Consider the following 13,811-nt stretch of genomic DNA (forward strand, 5'->3'; position numbering starts at 1 on the left):
TTTGTTTCAGTTTTATCAACTCGCTTTAGAACTGGGTTAGTGTCAGGTCAGCTCGGCTTTCCCGCAACCAGACATCCTGAAATTAATATTGTATTTTGTCTAAGTGATTTTACTTCCAAGCAATCTTGTATGCACTTCTTTTTTTAAACAATTTTTCCAGTTCACCAAATTAAGTTTTAGCGCCCACTTTCGGTTACAGAATTGATTTGGCATTACGGAGCACTTTTATAAATTTGCTAACTTCATCCGTTCTAAACATTTGTTTTGCAGTCTCCAGGTTTCTTTCAGAGGCTGTAAAGTCAAGGGACAGTTTAGAGAAATTACGCAATATATCAGATTGTAGTGTAGGCTTGTGAAAGCTTTACACTAGACATAAAATTAGCTTTTGGTTTCATTGGTCCTCTTATCATATCACATATTTTATGTACATCTTTATTTTTTCTTGCACAGTTTTTTAACTTTGGTGGAAATAAACTAGTGAAAACAACATGACCAAATTAGAGAAAATGCAAAACAAATTCCAAAAATCTCCTTGCCGAAGCAGCGGTTTATTCCAGACTGTTTCCACTCACGAAAAGAAATAGAAAGCAACTCAAAGAACAAGATATAGGCCCAACCGCCTGTGCTGCCACAGCAGCCAGCTTCTCGTAGACCATGTGCGCATTATTCATAAAACAGATTTCCATCAACCCTGCTACCTGTTTTACCTATGGCTTGTCCTTCCTCCCATCTGCTTATCGCCTCCATATCATCCACAACTTCATAAAACAAAGATTCAGTAGTCTGTCCGGTTGAAGCAGAGTGAAGAGAGAGGCGGCGGGACAGCCTTCCATTAGTCCAACACATCTGGCCAGGACTTAGACCTTGTTGGTCCTCAGAGACCAGGGTTTCTGGCTTAAAGTCAGACCCAAGTGCTTCACTCGTGTGCACTAGACCTTCTTTACACCCATCAGTTCTGGTCCAGATCAGTTCTCTTCAGAAGAAATCTGATGCTTTCCGTCTTTTGGGCAGCTGCAGAAGGTTATCGGTGATAGATGCTGGATCCTGTGCCACAGCAGGGCTGTGAGTAGAGTTTCTTGGGGACGGTGTTACCGTAGGTGTGTGCAGCCTGCCTCCTGGTGTTTTAGACCCAGGGGTGCCTGGGTGTGCTGGTGATGGGGTGTAGCTCGCTCGCAGTGCTTTATCTGTGTATTTACTAGCAGTTCTATTGACCAATCGCTGCAAGGCTGGAGAAAGTGCTGGACTCAGTCCTTTTGGGGTAAGGCTGAAAGTAGAAATAAATAACAATCAATACAAACAATAACACATTAAGAAAACAATATAACTATCAAAAACATATAAATGTAAGTAAATTGTACTCAAAGAACAAGGGCTCAAGATAGTTCCCAGCAATAACAGACTTACAGCTTAATACCCTCTATAAAAATCAATGCTTTGCATTAACCGGTAATCTTGTTGTTAGATACGGAATTGTATGTAATATTTTTGAAAAAAAGTAAAACACTATGACTCAACCATGGGTGTGTAAGTAATAGAATTTCACCATGCCTCAACACACCCTTCAGACTATTTTGTCGGCATCTGTGGTCAGTCTAATATCTTTAACACTGAAGATAAACAGATCGGATCCAGAGAGATATCAAAGTTAAAGCTATCCTTTTGGTGGCAGTAGCTGTTTTACCAGACTGAATGAGAAACAATTATACGGTTCTGTGCATATTCGGAAGCAGAGGATATGAAGAGATTAGGGTTCCCCTTTCTACCAAGTGTGTAGATCAGTGTCTTTAGATCAACAAGCAGACTCTGTAATAGAAGTATTTTGTTTGTCAGATAATTTCCCTACAACATTATGAAAATATACAACAAGCAGAACTGGGCAAGGTAGGGTGAGGCTTTTAGAAGCTCTTCCGGCATCAAACTCTTCCATCATGCTGCAGAAACTGGATACTCAGCAATAGAGGACAGTGCACTTCATTCAGACGTAGTAGAATCAGCGTTCTAAAGTTCTCGAAAAGGGGAATCTGTGTACCTAGCAAGTTGAAAGATTCAATTCTGCAAATCATATGAGCATACCAGCAGTCAAGAACCAGATTCAAAAATCTGTCTCACTGTCAACGTGAGCCCATGAGTTAAAAAATACATAGCTCCAGCTCTTCGGAGCTCAAATGGGAGCCATCTGCAGTTCTTATGTAGTACAAAAAAAGTGACACGTTTACTTGGCACACTCACCCACAAACAAAAGATTTTGGGATAATTGATCCCAAAACAGACAGCAATGCCCCATAAATAGAAATAAAAATAAATCAGTTCCTGCAAGAAGTCTCCAAATATATACCCTAACTCGGCAAGAGTAACACAGTATTTTCATTAAAAGCATTAACATAACACAGGGGGGTGGACTTGTGTGCCACACAGAAACGGCCTCTTTATGTGGCATGGGGTTGTCCTAAGAAATTTCGCTGAATGTGGGGCAAATGGGATGGAGTGATAGAAGACTGATTTGGACTGATATGATCTCTAGCTTGGAAGTGGGGTTTGCGGATATTGGCCGTCTGTACATCAAATCTTTTATATCAATGTGATATGCGTGTGTCTTGGTCTTGTTTTCTAAAAGGTATTTCTAAATGGTGCTGTATTCTTTGTTGCAATCAAAAGTCAATAAAATTGGTTATAAAAAAAAAGCATTAACATAAAAACTGGGAAAATGTTACAGTGCTTTAGCTGTTGGAGTGGTGTTCCGCCAACACAATGCACCCTGCGTTTCAGATTGGGCTACAGTTTTGCACTTCAAGTTGGAAGGCAAAACAGTGAAATACCACAGTTACACTGTATGTGGACAATCTAATGGCACAGACACAACAGAAAAAGGCTAAAATGCATAATAATCAGCTCCAAGCAACAGGGACAAAGAACAACAACATGTCGCTATCCTGAGGGAAACTGCAAAATCTGTAACCATTTCCAGCTTAAGCAACTGTCTCTCTAGTCAGGAGATATAGGCAACAAGCACAGTCATTTATGCTACTCTTCTAGAACTTTAACAAGTTCTTTGGAAAAAATGATCTGAAATATTCTCTAATTCCCCCCTCTAGAACCGCAAAAGAATTTAACAGAATTATATGCAGATGTTTAATTTGTCACCTAATGAAACTGCGTCAACAGGGCCAACACTCTACAAAAGGATGAACGTGCAGAACAGATCTTTCAGAGGGAGTGGGCTCCTGGAGCACCGGTCTGGAAACGGAATAAAAAAAGGTTCCTAATTATAGATTAAATCAATGCATGAAAGGTTCTACTTTTAAGAGCAGCAGCCACACTGGTAAATAACAAGCATTTGCAGCAAAAGTACAATGGTTTGCTAATAAGGAGGCAAAGATATACCTGGCCAGATTTTCTGTGACTCGTCTTAAAGCCTCTTGTTTCTTAGCTCTGTTTTTGGCAGCTGCTTCATTGGCCATTTTCAGGCCTAGCCTCTCCCGGCGTCCGGGCTCCAGGATCTGAAAGCAAGGGAGGACAAGATGAATCCTGGAGTACTCCCTGTAGAATACACTTCCATCTTCACACAGTTCTTTGGGTATACACAGAATAGCACATATGAAATCCCCACGGTTATTTGGATCAGCTAGGACACTGCTTTACTCTAACTTTCCACAACTTTGCATGAGCACAGATTGAGTAGCTTTTGAAACTGTGCCAGTGTATGGTTATGCCACAGAATTAAATATATCTATTTTTACACTAAGAAATCCTCTATCGAGGTCCATTAATTGAAAAGCATATGAAGATATTTTGTCCATGAGGTCAGTCTACCTTACAAGGAAAACCAATAAGACTCAAGCAGTAAAAAAAAAAAAAAAAAATGGAATAACCTACCTTGAAAGCCGGTCCAGGTGATTTGTCCACATAAGGTGTCTCAGACCCCTCCAACCGGAAAGGAGTGCTCTCAATCTCACCCCAGGTCATAAGTGGTGAATCTTCAACACCTGAAAAAAGGAGAATCACGTTAACATGTCTTAAATATTTTCTTCTAATAGAGCATAAATCGGTCAAATCCAAAGCTTAATGGATATGGTGTATCCGGACTAATCAAAGCCTCAAATCCCTCCTGATTACCTAGCTTGTAATCCCTTATTCTTTGGTTTATTTTTTGATATTGTTATGTGCTAGATGTGGTATTTTGGTTACTTCAGAGCACCAACCAAGAAGAGAAATTGGTAGTTTGTGAGGAGAGAGGACAGTTACGGTTCCATCAGGTAGGGTGAGCATTTCCAATTTTCATTGATTATGACCCTGTTATTTATGGAATTTGGTTGGATTCAAATGTCCTGAACTTCTTTTATTTGGATTCATATCTCACGTAAGAGTTAAGGGTCTTTGTAGTCTGGAGCTTTGAACACACAGCTAGCTATCTGCCTCCATATTTCATCATCTTGAAAGACTGACAGCATATCAGATGGGCGCACAGATTGGGACATGTGGTGTCAATTTGGGTTCTGCTACATTAATACTGCACAGAACCTTACATTTAGTATCACTCCACAAGTTAAGTCTTTCTTATGGGTGCAGACAACATTTTTTTAGATGAATTGAGACCCACAAACATGCAGACCCATATCTTTGTGAGCATGTTAATGGAAGGAGCTTGGGCCCCGACTGCCCTCTTCACAAAAATGTGTCTCTGAATCCATCTGCCCAAGAATGCGATTAAGGACTAGAAGGGCCCATACTCTTCTTAATAATGGTAGTAACCACTTGAAAATGTATTGAGATACTTTTTTGTAAGCACCCAATGTTTCGTCTTCACATTTGAAGAAAGCCCTGCACTCCTATTTCTTTAGTATCCAATTGTAGAAATCAGGAAGCTGAAATATTCTTGCTGGCCACCACTTTTACCTGCTGAGTCTATCTGTGTGTGAGATCAGTTGAATTGTTAAGGCTAAGAACACAAATCAAGGATCAAGATTACCCCTCAAATGTTGGTATATAGAGGCTACAACTCATTCCACCAATTCAATCAAAGCATAATGGGCCCCATAATGTAAAGGGTGCACTTTCCCTGTTTGTTTTGAAGAGAAAGAGAGTATGTATTCCTTTTCTATAAATATATTAGTTTGAGGCTGAATCCTGTTTCCTTAAATGCAAAGTGCCATTCAGATGTCAGAGTACTCCAGTTTAGGATTAATTCAAAAAGGAAATCTTTATTGATGCAGATTTGAACACAAACAGCCGACACGTGTTTCGCCCTATGTGGCGAGTGGCGCCAGGACTTTCTCAAGGCTGTAACGAAGGAAAGGTTGTGTTAGAAAAATTGATATGTGTTTTTTACGTGACCCCAAAAGAGCAGGAAAAAGAGAAGGAACCAAAGAGTGCAAGGTAGTGAGTGAAAGGGGGGGGAAATCCTTAAAAGGTTTTTTACATTTTTACATTATTTACATTAGAATAGAATGTCAGGGCTAAACTCTTAGATAGAGCTCAGAAATTTCAAATCATTTCTGATTATTTGTCAAGAAACGGGAGGGTAGTGATAAGGAAGGAGTGAAAATGCTAGCAACGACAGATGGTATTTGCATACAGTATTAGTGGTCAGATGTTATAGATCTAATATTGTGCAGTAGTTCCTAGTGATGCACGCATCTTTGCTTTAGCAAATCCTAATTTCCTTACAGAACAAGTGAAAATGAGGTTTTTTTAAAGAGGGAAATACAGAACACCCGAAGTATCAGTGCAGAAGAATAGCTTTGAGCATTTACAAAGGCATTCATAAAAGCAATACCTATTCCAATTTCATTTAGACATTCTGTTTGTTTCTTCAATTTTCTTCATAGTGTGTACTCAACATCAGTGGTTACTCAAACTTAGTTCTGTTGATAAAATGCATCATTTACCATTTGTTTTATACAAGTAATTCACAGTTTCTCATCATTAGATCCTTCATACAATTTCATAGTGTTTTATAAATAGTCACAAGGGATCTTAAAACAATGTTATGGAATTTTATACAAAAACAAACAAAGTAAGAGTTTCCACATATGTGTTTTTCTCAAGGTTATCTTGGGAGTCTAATATTTTTTTATTATTTTCTACATTCTAAGCGACCAGGTTTGTTTTGTTGTTGTTTTAAAAAATATCAGACTTCTATTGGGACATAGGTCACATTTTAACATTTGAGAGGGAACTGAGAAGGTAGTTTTAATTTATAAGTTTCAAGCATTTTCTAGGCATTATTTTTTAATACTTTGAAACCACGTGAAAGGTAATAAAATTAAATGGCGAGTGAGCTGGACTACGAAGAGACGCGATAGAGCTTGTGCGCCCCTGTTCAAATCGCATTGTTAAAAAAACACTAATGCGGATAGAAGTGTATTTCAAACAACAGTAATCAACACGATTTACCGGTCGAAAGGCAGGTATCATATTCAATGTGACGAGTATGGTGGCGCTTGTGCGTCACAAGAGGTTTCCCATTGTTAATCAAACAAAATGTACAGAGCACAGAGTAAATAAATCAGCCCCGTAAAGACGGCTTTTCTCTAAGAGTACCTAAATCAGGACAGGAGCGGGAGGGTAACAGAAACCACAAAGGCACTCAAACTCACTTACTTGGAGTTAAATCTCCTTCGTTCCGAAGTGTCTTCAAGCGCTTGCCATATGTAGCGAAAGTCTCGTAATGAGCTTCTATGCCACTGGCTGATTTATTTAACTCGCATTTTCCGGAAGTGAACCGGAAGCGAAGGCTGTGGTTTTGGTTTTATCGAAAAACTCCGATCTTTTAAAAAAATAATATTTGTCGATTGTTTCTTATTTCGGTCATGATGGTGTTCAGACATGGATTGCCGATACTAATTATTTTCCAAGGTTCTCAAGATGACCTGGATATTGAGAATAACTCGGGTGAAAAAAAAAAATATCGAAGGCGGACTTCCTATTGTTATCATTAGTAGCGGAGGCAAGCTGCCATATTGAGAGGTGTTAGATCTGAGTCAGATCGATATATGTACATAAGGACCCATGTTACTTGAAAAATACAATTTGTCGATTGTTTCTTTTTGCAGTCATGATGATGTTCAGACATGAGCTGCCGATACTATTTATTTTCCAAGGTTCTCAAGATGACCTAGATATTGAAAAATAATTTGTGTGAAGTTAAAATAGATATTGAAGACAGAGAAACGTTAGAGAAGTACTAGTATTATGATCTGATCTCCATCTGAACTATAAAAAAATATATGATCCCTTGAGGTATTTGGAACTCATGATGCATGTCTAATTCACTGATATTACAAGCTGGATTTGTCTCAAAATGTGACCTGCAGCTTGTGCTTCATCTATTTAATTCTTCCCAGATTTTTTCTCGGGTTTACTGTACAAATATATAGATCTGACTCAGACCTAATACCCCTCAATATGGCAGCCTACCTCCGTTACTAATGATAACAATAGTAAGTCTGTCTTCGATATGTATTTTAACTTCACACAAATTATCGGTAATCCATGTCTGAACACCATCATGACCAAAATAAAAAACAAAATCGACAAATATTATTTTTTTTTAAAAGATCGGAGTTTTTGATAAAACCAAAACCACCGCCTTCGCTTCCGGTTCACTTCCGGAAAATGCGGGTTAAATAAATCAGCCGGTGGCATAGAAGCTCATTACGAGACTTTCGCTACATATGGCATTCGTCTGAAGACACTTCGGAACGAAGGAGATTTAACTCCAAGTAAAAGTGAGTTTGAGTGCTTTTGTGGTTTCTGTTACCCTCCTGCTCCTGCTTTACGTACTCTGAGAGAAAAGCCGTCTTTACGGGGCTGATTTATTTAGTCTGTGCTCTGTACATTTTGTTTGATTAACAATGGGAAACCTCTTGTGACGCACAAGCGCCACCATACTCGTCACATTGAATATGCTACTTGCCTTTCGACCGGTAAATCGTGTTGATTACTGTTGTTTGAAATACACTTCTATCCGCATTCGCGTTTTTTAACAATGCGATTTGAACAGGGGCGCACAAGCTTTATCGCGTCTCTTCGTAGTCCAGCTCACTCGCCATTTAATTTTATTAACTTTCACGTGTTTTGAAAGTATTAAAAAATAATGCCTAAAAAAATGCTTGAAACTTATAAATTAAAACTACCTTCTCAGTTCCCTCTCAAATGTTAAAATGTGACCTACGTCCCAATGGAAGTCTGACATTTTTTTAAAAAACAACAAAACAAACCTTGTCGCTTAGAATGTAGAAAATAATTTACAAAAATATTAGACTCCCAAGATAACCTTGGGAAAAACACATATGTGGAAACTCTTACTATGTTTGTTTTTGTATAAAATTCCATAACATTGTTTTAAGATCACTTGTGACTATTTATAAAACACTATGAAATGGTATGAAGGATCTAATGATAAGAAACTGTGAATTACTTGTATAAAACAAATGGTAAATGATGCATTTTATCAACAGAACTAAGTTTTTGTAACTACTGATGTTGAGTACACACTATGAAGAAAATTGAATAAACAAACAGAATGTCTAAATGAAATTGGAATAGGTATTGCTTTTATGAATGCCTTTGTAAATGCTCAAAGCTATTCTTCTGCACTGATACTTCGGGTGTTCTGTATTCCCCTCTTTAAAAAAACCTCATTTTCACTTGTTCTGTAAGGAAATTAGGATTTGCTAAAGCAAAGATGCATGCATCACTAGGAACTACTGCACAATATTAGATCTATAACATCTGACCACTAATACTGTATGCAAATACCATCTGTCGTTGCTAGCATTTTCACTCCTTCCTCATCACTACCCTACCGTTTCTTGACAAATCAGAAATTATTAGAAATTTCTGAGCTCTATCTAAGAGTTTATCCCTTACATTCTATTCTAATGTAAAAATGTAAAAAACCTTTTAAGGATTCCCCCCCCCCCCCTTTCACTCACTACCTTGCACTCTTTGGTTCCTTCTCTTTTTCCTGCTCTTTTGGGGTCACGTAAAACACATATCAATTTTTCTAACGCAACCTTTCCTTCGTTACAGCCTTGAGAAAGCCCTGGCGCCACTCGCCACATAGGGCGAAACACGTGTCGGCTGTTTGTGTTCAAATCTGCATCAATAAAGATTTCCTTTTTGAATTAATCCTAAACTGGAGTACTCTGACATCTGAATGGCACTTTGCATTTAAGGAAACAGGATTCAGCCTCAAACTAATATATTTATAGAAAAGGAATACATACTCTCTTTCTCTTCAAAACTGTACAATTTTAAAGCTCAAGAGGTCCAGAGCTTTGAGTACGTTTCCTCTGCTTTTATAAAATTTTGTGAAAACAGATATAGGCCTGGAATCCTTGGACCCATTGCCTTTTGTTGAGAACTTTCCCTGTTTGTGCCTGGCGCATCTTAAAACAGGTGTGCCGGGCGCAAACAGGGAAACTGCACCCTATTACATTGAAAGTGCTGTTGCCCCAGGGCAGCCATAGACTCGAGCTGCCCCCAGGGCAGCGCATTCATGTGAAAAACGAAGCAGCTGCTTTGAAGCCACTCTGTGTTTCACAGTGCAGGGGGCAACTCCCCTGCACTTTTAAGGAGGATTAGAGATCTCCTTGCAGGCTGGTACAGAGAGTGACTGCATCCGCCTGCAAGGGGATGTTGGGGGAGTGGGGGGGGGAGGGGTCTTTGGGACACTCGTTACCCCTTCCAGAGAGCTGCCATCAGGGGGCACACTGTCAGTGCGCCTCCTGACAACTTCTTTGCCTCTACGCTCACATCTATAAATCGGCACAGGCGCAGAGGCAAAGGGGCCACGCGCGGATGAAAATGAGAGAACGCCCTCTGAAGATAGCGCTGGTGGAAGATGTGCGCTATCGGTATTACAGAAGGGGACGCACAAGCGTCTGCAGCCCCTTCTGAAATACCAAAGTACCTCGGGGGCGGGCAAAGTGGGCGCAACTGCTTGTTGCGCCCCCGGGGGCTTTTCCATAATACGGCCCCATGTATATGAGAACTGTACTTAGCAGTTTATTTGTGAACCTTTAAGCACTCTACCCACAATACTGAAAGAATGGACTGCGTGCAGTAAAAAACGCTTTTATCACCTGTTGCCACATACAGTAGCACAGGAGAGGCTGGCGCCTCTTGGGTATGTCTAATGTGCTGCCATGTGAATTGTACTAGGGATCATGGAAGGGGAGCTCATGAAGGCAAAGTTTGCAAGCAAGTATCACAAAGAGAGATGGAAGCCGTTAATGTGGGCACTAATTAGCAAGAAATAGAGATTCCATGGCGAACTTTGAGACAAAACTTCTGAATATCCCAAGCCCACACTGCCACTATACTCAGTGAGTATACACAGTAGGCATAATCATGACTGATCACAGCTCACCCCGGAAGTATTGATTAGATTAGATTATCGGTTGATGGTTTCCATTTTGCTTATGTTGGTTCAAAATACTTTTTCACAAACAACATCCAATTCAAGATCAATAATTCATTGGAATATCATTTTAATGAATCTGACTCCATGTCACTGCTATGAGGTTATTTCCAAGAATACGAATTTTAAACCTACGAGACCTAAACATTTTTATAACATACTATGAAACCAAAAACCAAGTGGCCATTGAGCAACATGACCCTAGTAACTGAGATTTATTTCACAGAGTAGGCCTAAAGCAAAGCAAATGATTTCCTCTGATGTTACCAATGCCCTGCCCGCAACCAAGAAGCGAAGGGGCGATTTATATTTTGACAGGCGGAGGTATTGCAGTCAGGGCAACAGAGTACTTTACTCCGTCGCCTTAACTGCACCTCCGCTCGTCAAATTATGAAATGACGACAAAGCTAGCGTTTGTTTCTTTTCATGCTTAAAGCAGTGCCAGGAAACCCTGTCACAACGGTTCCTGTAAATGCTTTCTGCAGTTTGGTGCAGGGCTCCGCCAACATGACAGAGCCTTGCACCAAACTGTTTTCTTTTAAAAATGAAATCCTGCAGTGGTATTTTCTATTTGAAAATAAAAAAATAAAATGCCCCCCCATCCCCTCCACTATGGAAGTCATCTCCTATGGTTAAGGGGGGCATTATTTGTGTTTTACTGCCCCTTACCGGCAAGGTGTGACTGGCAGTTAAAACAGCTAAATGTCCACCCTTCCTAATTCGACAGACAGACATATAGCCAATTCACCGACCCTTAATTCTTTGAAAAAGTTTTACCAAAACCAAGATGGAGTAGTCTCTGCCGTGATCACACTATGGTCTGCCCTCTTTTATATTCGGCAGGGGAACCATAATGTTGGCGCCAAGCACACACCGTTGTGATTGAGCATGCTTACCACCAAGGATGGAACAAGGTCTTTTGTGTGCATCTTTCCTGAAGGGGATTGCCCAAGCTATCAAAAGTTACCCAAGTGTAGGATGTACATTTTTTCAGACTTTCTTAAATGTCTTCATAATTATGTACTATACGACTTTGCATCGATTTACATAATCATTTAGGCCTCTTTCAGCTACAATTGGTACCAAATTCTTTGGTGCAGAAAGAGGGATTGGAATTTACAGGTGTATAAAAGTCTGTTGATCACTATAGCTAGCCACCATTATCTCACTCCTGTTAGGAGGTCATGACTACAAACATAGCAAGCAGGACCATCCTTTCTGGGACATGCGTGTGCCGAGCAAACTCAGTGAATGAGGTTCTGCTGGATCACGCTTGGAGACAAGGCAACCAACACCTTCACCGCAGCATTTAAGAGTGCAGCAGGTATGGAAACCAAGCGCTACATTTGTAAACTAAGTGTGACGGTCTCAATAAGTGTCTTAATTAAAGAGTAACTAGTTATTGGGAGACAAAGTGACCAGCTGCAGGCTCTCTGTGGGAGGCAACTGAGGTGGTTACAAAAGTCACCTCTTTAGGATTGTGTGAATTTTAAAGCTAGTGCTCAGTGCTGGTTTAAGATTGCGGGAGACTGAAGCCCTTCATATGTTCCTAGAACACCCATAGAATGTGAAGGGCACCTAGAGCTTTCTTACCCTATTATTTCAACATGACGTAACAATGAACTGGATAGTGGAAATACTTTCTAGGGCTTCTGTAATCCACCTAGGTTCGGACATCATCTCCCTTACAACATGGGTAATGATATTTCTAGTCAGGCAACTAATCAGGGCCAATAATCAAAGGACTTTCAGCAAAGGCAATTCTTGGTCATGAAATTACAGAGAGGACCTCAAACTGAAGATGGCCAAACAACAGGGTCTTCCAGTCACAACCAAAATTATTATGATTTGTCTTGGTGATCTGGAACGAAAGGATTTTCTAGCCCTGACCAAAAATGGTAAACAATTGAGTTCTTTAATCTAATGACATATCCCTGTAGAAAGTGATCAGAGGCAAGTTACTGAAGAGTAAAGAGCATTTTAAGCACCTTGCTGATGCATGACACAAAGCTACTTCTTTGCATTTCAATTACATCCTTTGTGCATCTACACATAAATCATAATTTAAGGTTTCTTCTCACCAGGAATGGGAGACGGTGTGCCAACAAATCCATATCCTTGGACCTTAGGAGAGTCTTGGGGTATCAGCTCCTTTCCATCAGGCCCTACCTTCCCCTGCTTGTACTAAACAAAAACAAAGAAGAGACTCCTTCAGCAAAGAAACTGCTAAGAGAACATTCTATAAAATTCAGTTGTTTGTCATAGACTGAAATTATGCAACAATTGAAGGCCAAAGTATGTGACAGCATTATGCATCAAGAAAAGGCAAATTATGCTATATGATGTGGCACTTTCTCCTGTTGTATTAGCTAGCTATTTCTACATTTGAATGCACGCTAATGTTTCTAAAGATTTCACTTCATTAATAGCAATTTAAGATCCAAATATGACAGTCAGGAACTGAAAGGTGGCCAGATAACTTTCGTAAAGCGTATGCGCCTGCGCTGCATCATGAGTGTGAATTTGTTTTTAATATCTTAACGCATCAGAGCTAGAAACATATTTTTTATGTTGAAATCTGGGTATTATGCAGCAGATGGGAGGGAGGAAAAAAAATGTTTTAAAAAGGAGTGGTCAATGGAGTGCAAAAGTAGAAGGAGGTAACTGATAAGAAATGAGAGAAAGAAAGGAAGGGAAGCAGGGTGTGAAGGAATGAAATAAGAAACTGAGGAAGGAAGTGAGAAGGTTTGCGGAAGAATGACAGGGAAGGAGATAAGGAACTGTTGGACCTGGCCCTTTTTGGCAGGTTCACCCCGAAACTTTTTGCTTTTTCCTAGCCTGTTTCTGTAACCTGGTGTTGGTGATTTTAGGCCTCTGCGCACTTTTTCACTGTGGTACAGTGTAAAGTGCGTGAGCTCTCTGTGTGTGTGGTGAGAGTGACCTGCCCTCCCATAGGAATGAATGGGGAATATGTAGGACCGTGGTAGTTCCTGATTTTATGTATTTATTTATTTTCAAAGTTTTATATAGCGCGAACAAGATCTTTGCAGATATCAGAGCGCTTTACAGAAACGAGGGGTAAGGGAAACAAGGGGGTGGCTAAACAAACTTTTGGGTACAAAATAGTAGTAGGTAGTAAGTGAGTAGCAAAATAGGATAGCAATCAGATAAAGCAAAAAGTACAGTTAGACAATCAGATAAGCAAATAACACAAAGTCGATGCAATGTGTTCGATATATCCAAAAAGAGTTCAAGTGAATTTAGCCATAAGGATGGCTTTTACTTCTTTCTTAAAAAAAGCAGTGGAGGAGATAACCCTTGTTTCGGGAGGGAATGCGTTCCAGATCCTGGGTGCCATTCCAGAGAAGGAGCGTTTATATGTTTT

General features: G+C 39.8%; 1 protein-coding gene across 1 annotated transcript in view; it reads right to left on the reverse strand.

Moving 5' to 3' along the window:
• Positions 1-518: 518 nt before the first annotated feature.
• ESS2 (ess-2 spliceosome associated protein) overlaps positions 519-13,811 on the reverse strand; it is a 55,155-nt gene continuing 41,862 nt past the window's right edge. Inside the window, exons 7-10 of the mRNA XM_086942706.1 lie at positions 12,508-12,610; positions 3,874-3,983; positions 3,382-3,497; positions 519-1,264 (exon numbers count right to left, since the gene is read on the reverse strand). Of these exons, the coding sequence (XP_086798832.1) occupies positions 976-1,264; positions 3,382-3,497; positions 3,874-3,983; positions 12,508-12,610 (618 nt within the window). The 3' untranslated portion in view covers positions 519-975. The remainder of the gene's footprint in view (positions 1,265-3,381; positions 3,498-3,873; positions 3,984-12,507; positions 12,611-13,811) is intronic.

Source organism: Lissotriton vulgaris, chromosome 11, assembly GCF_964263255.1.
Source record: "Lissotriton vulgaris chromosome 11, aLisVul1.2, whole genome shotgun sequence".
Classification (NCBI taxonomy): domain Eukaryota; kingdom Metazoa; phylum Chordata; class Amphibia; order Caudata; family Salamandridae; genus Lissotriton; species Lissotriton vulgaris.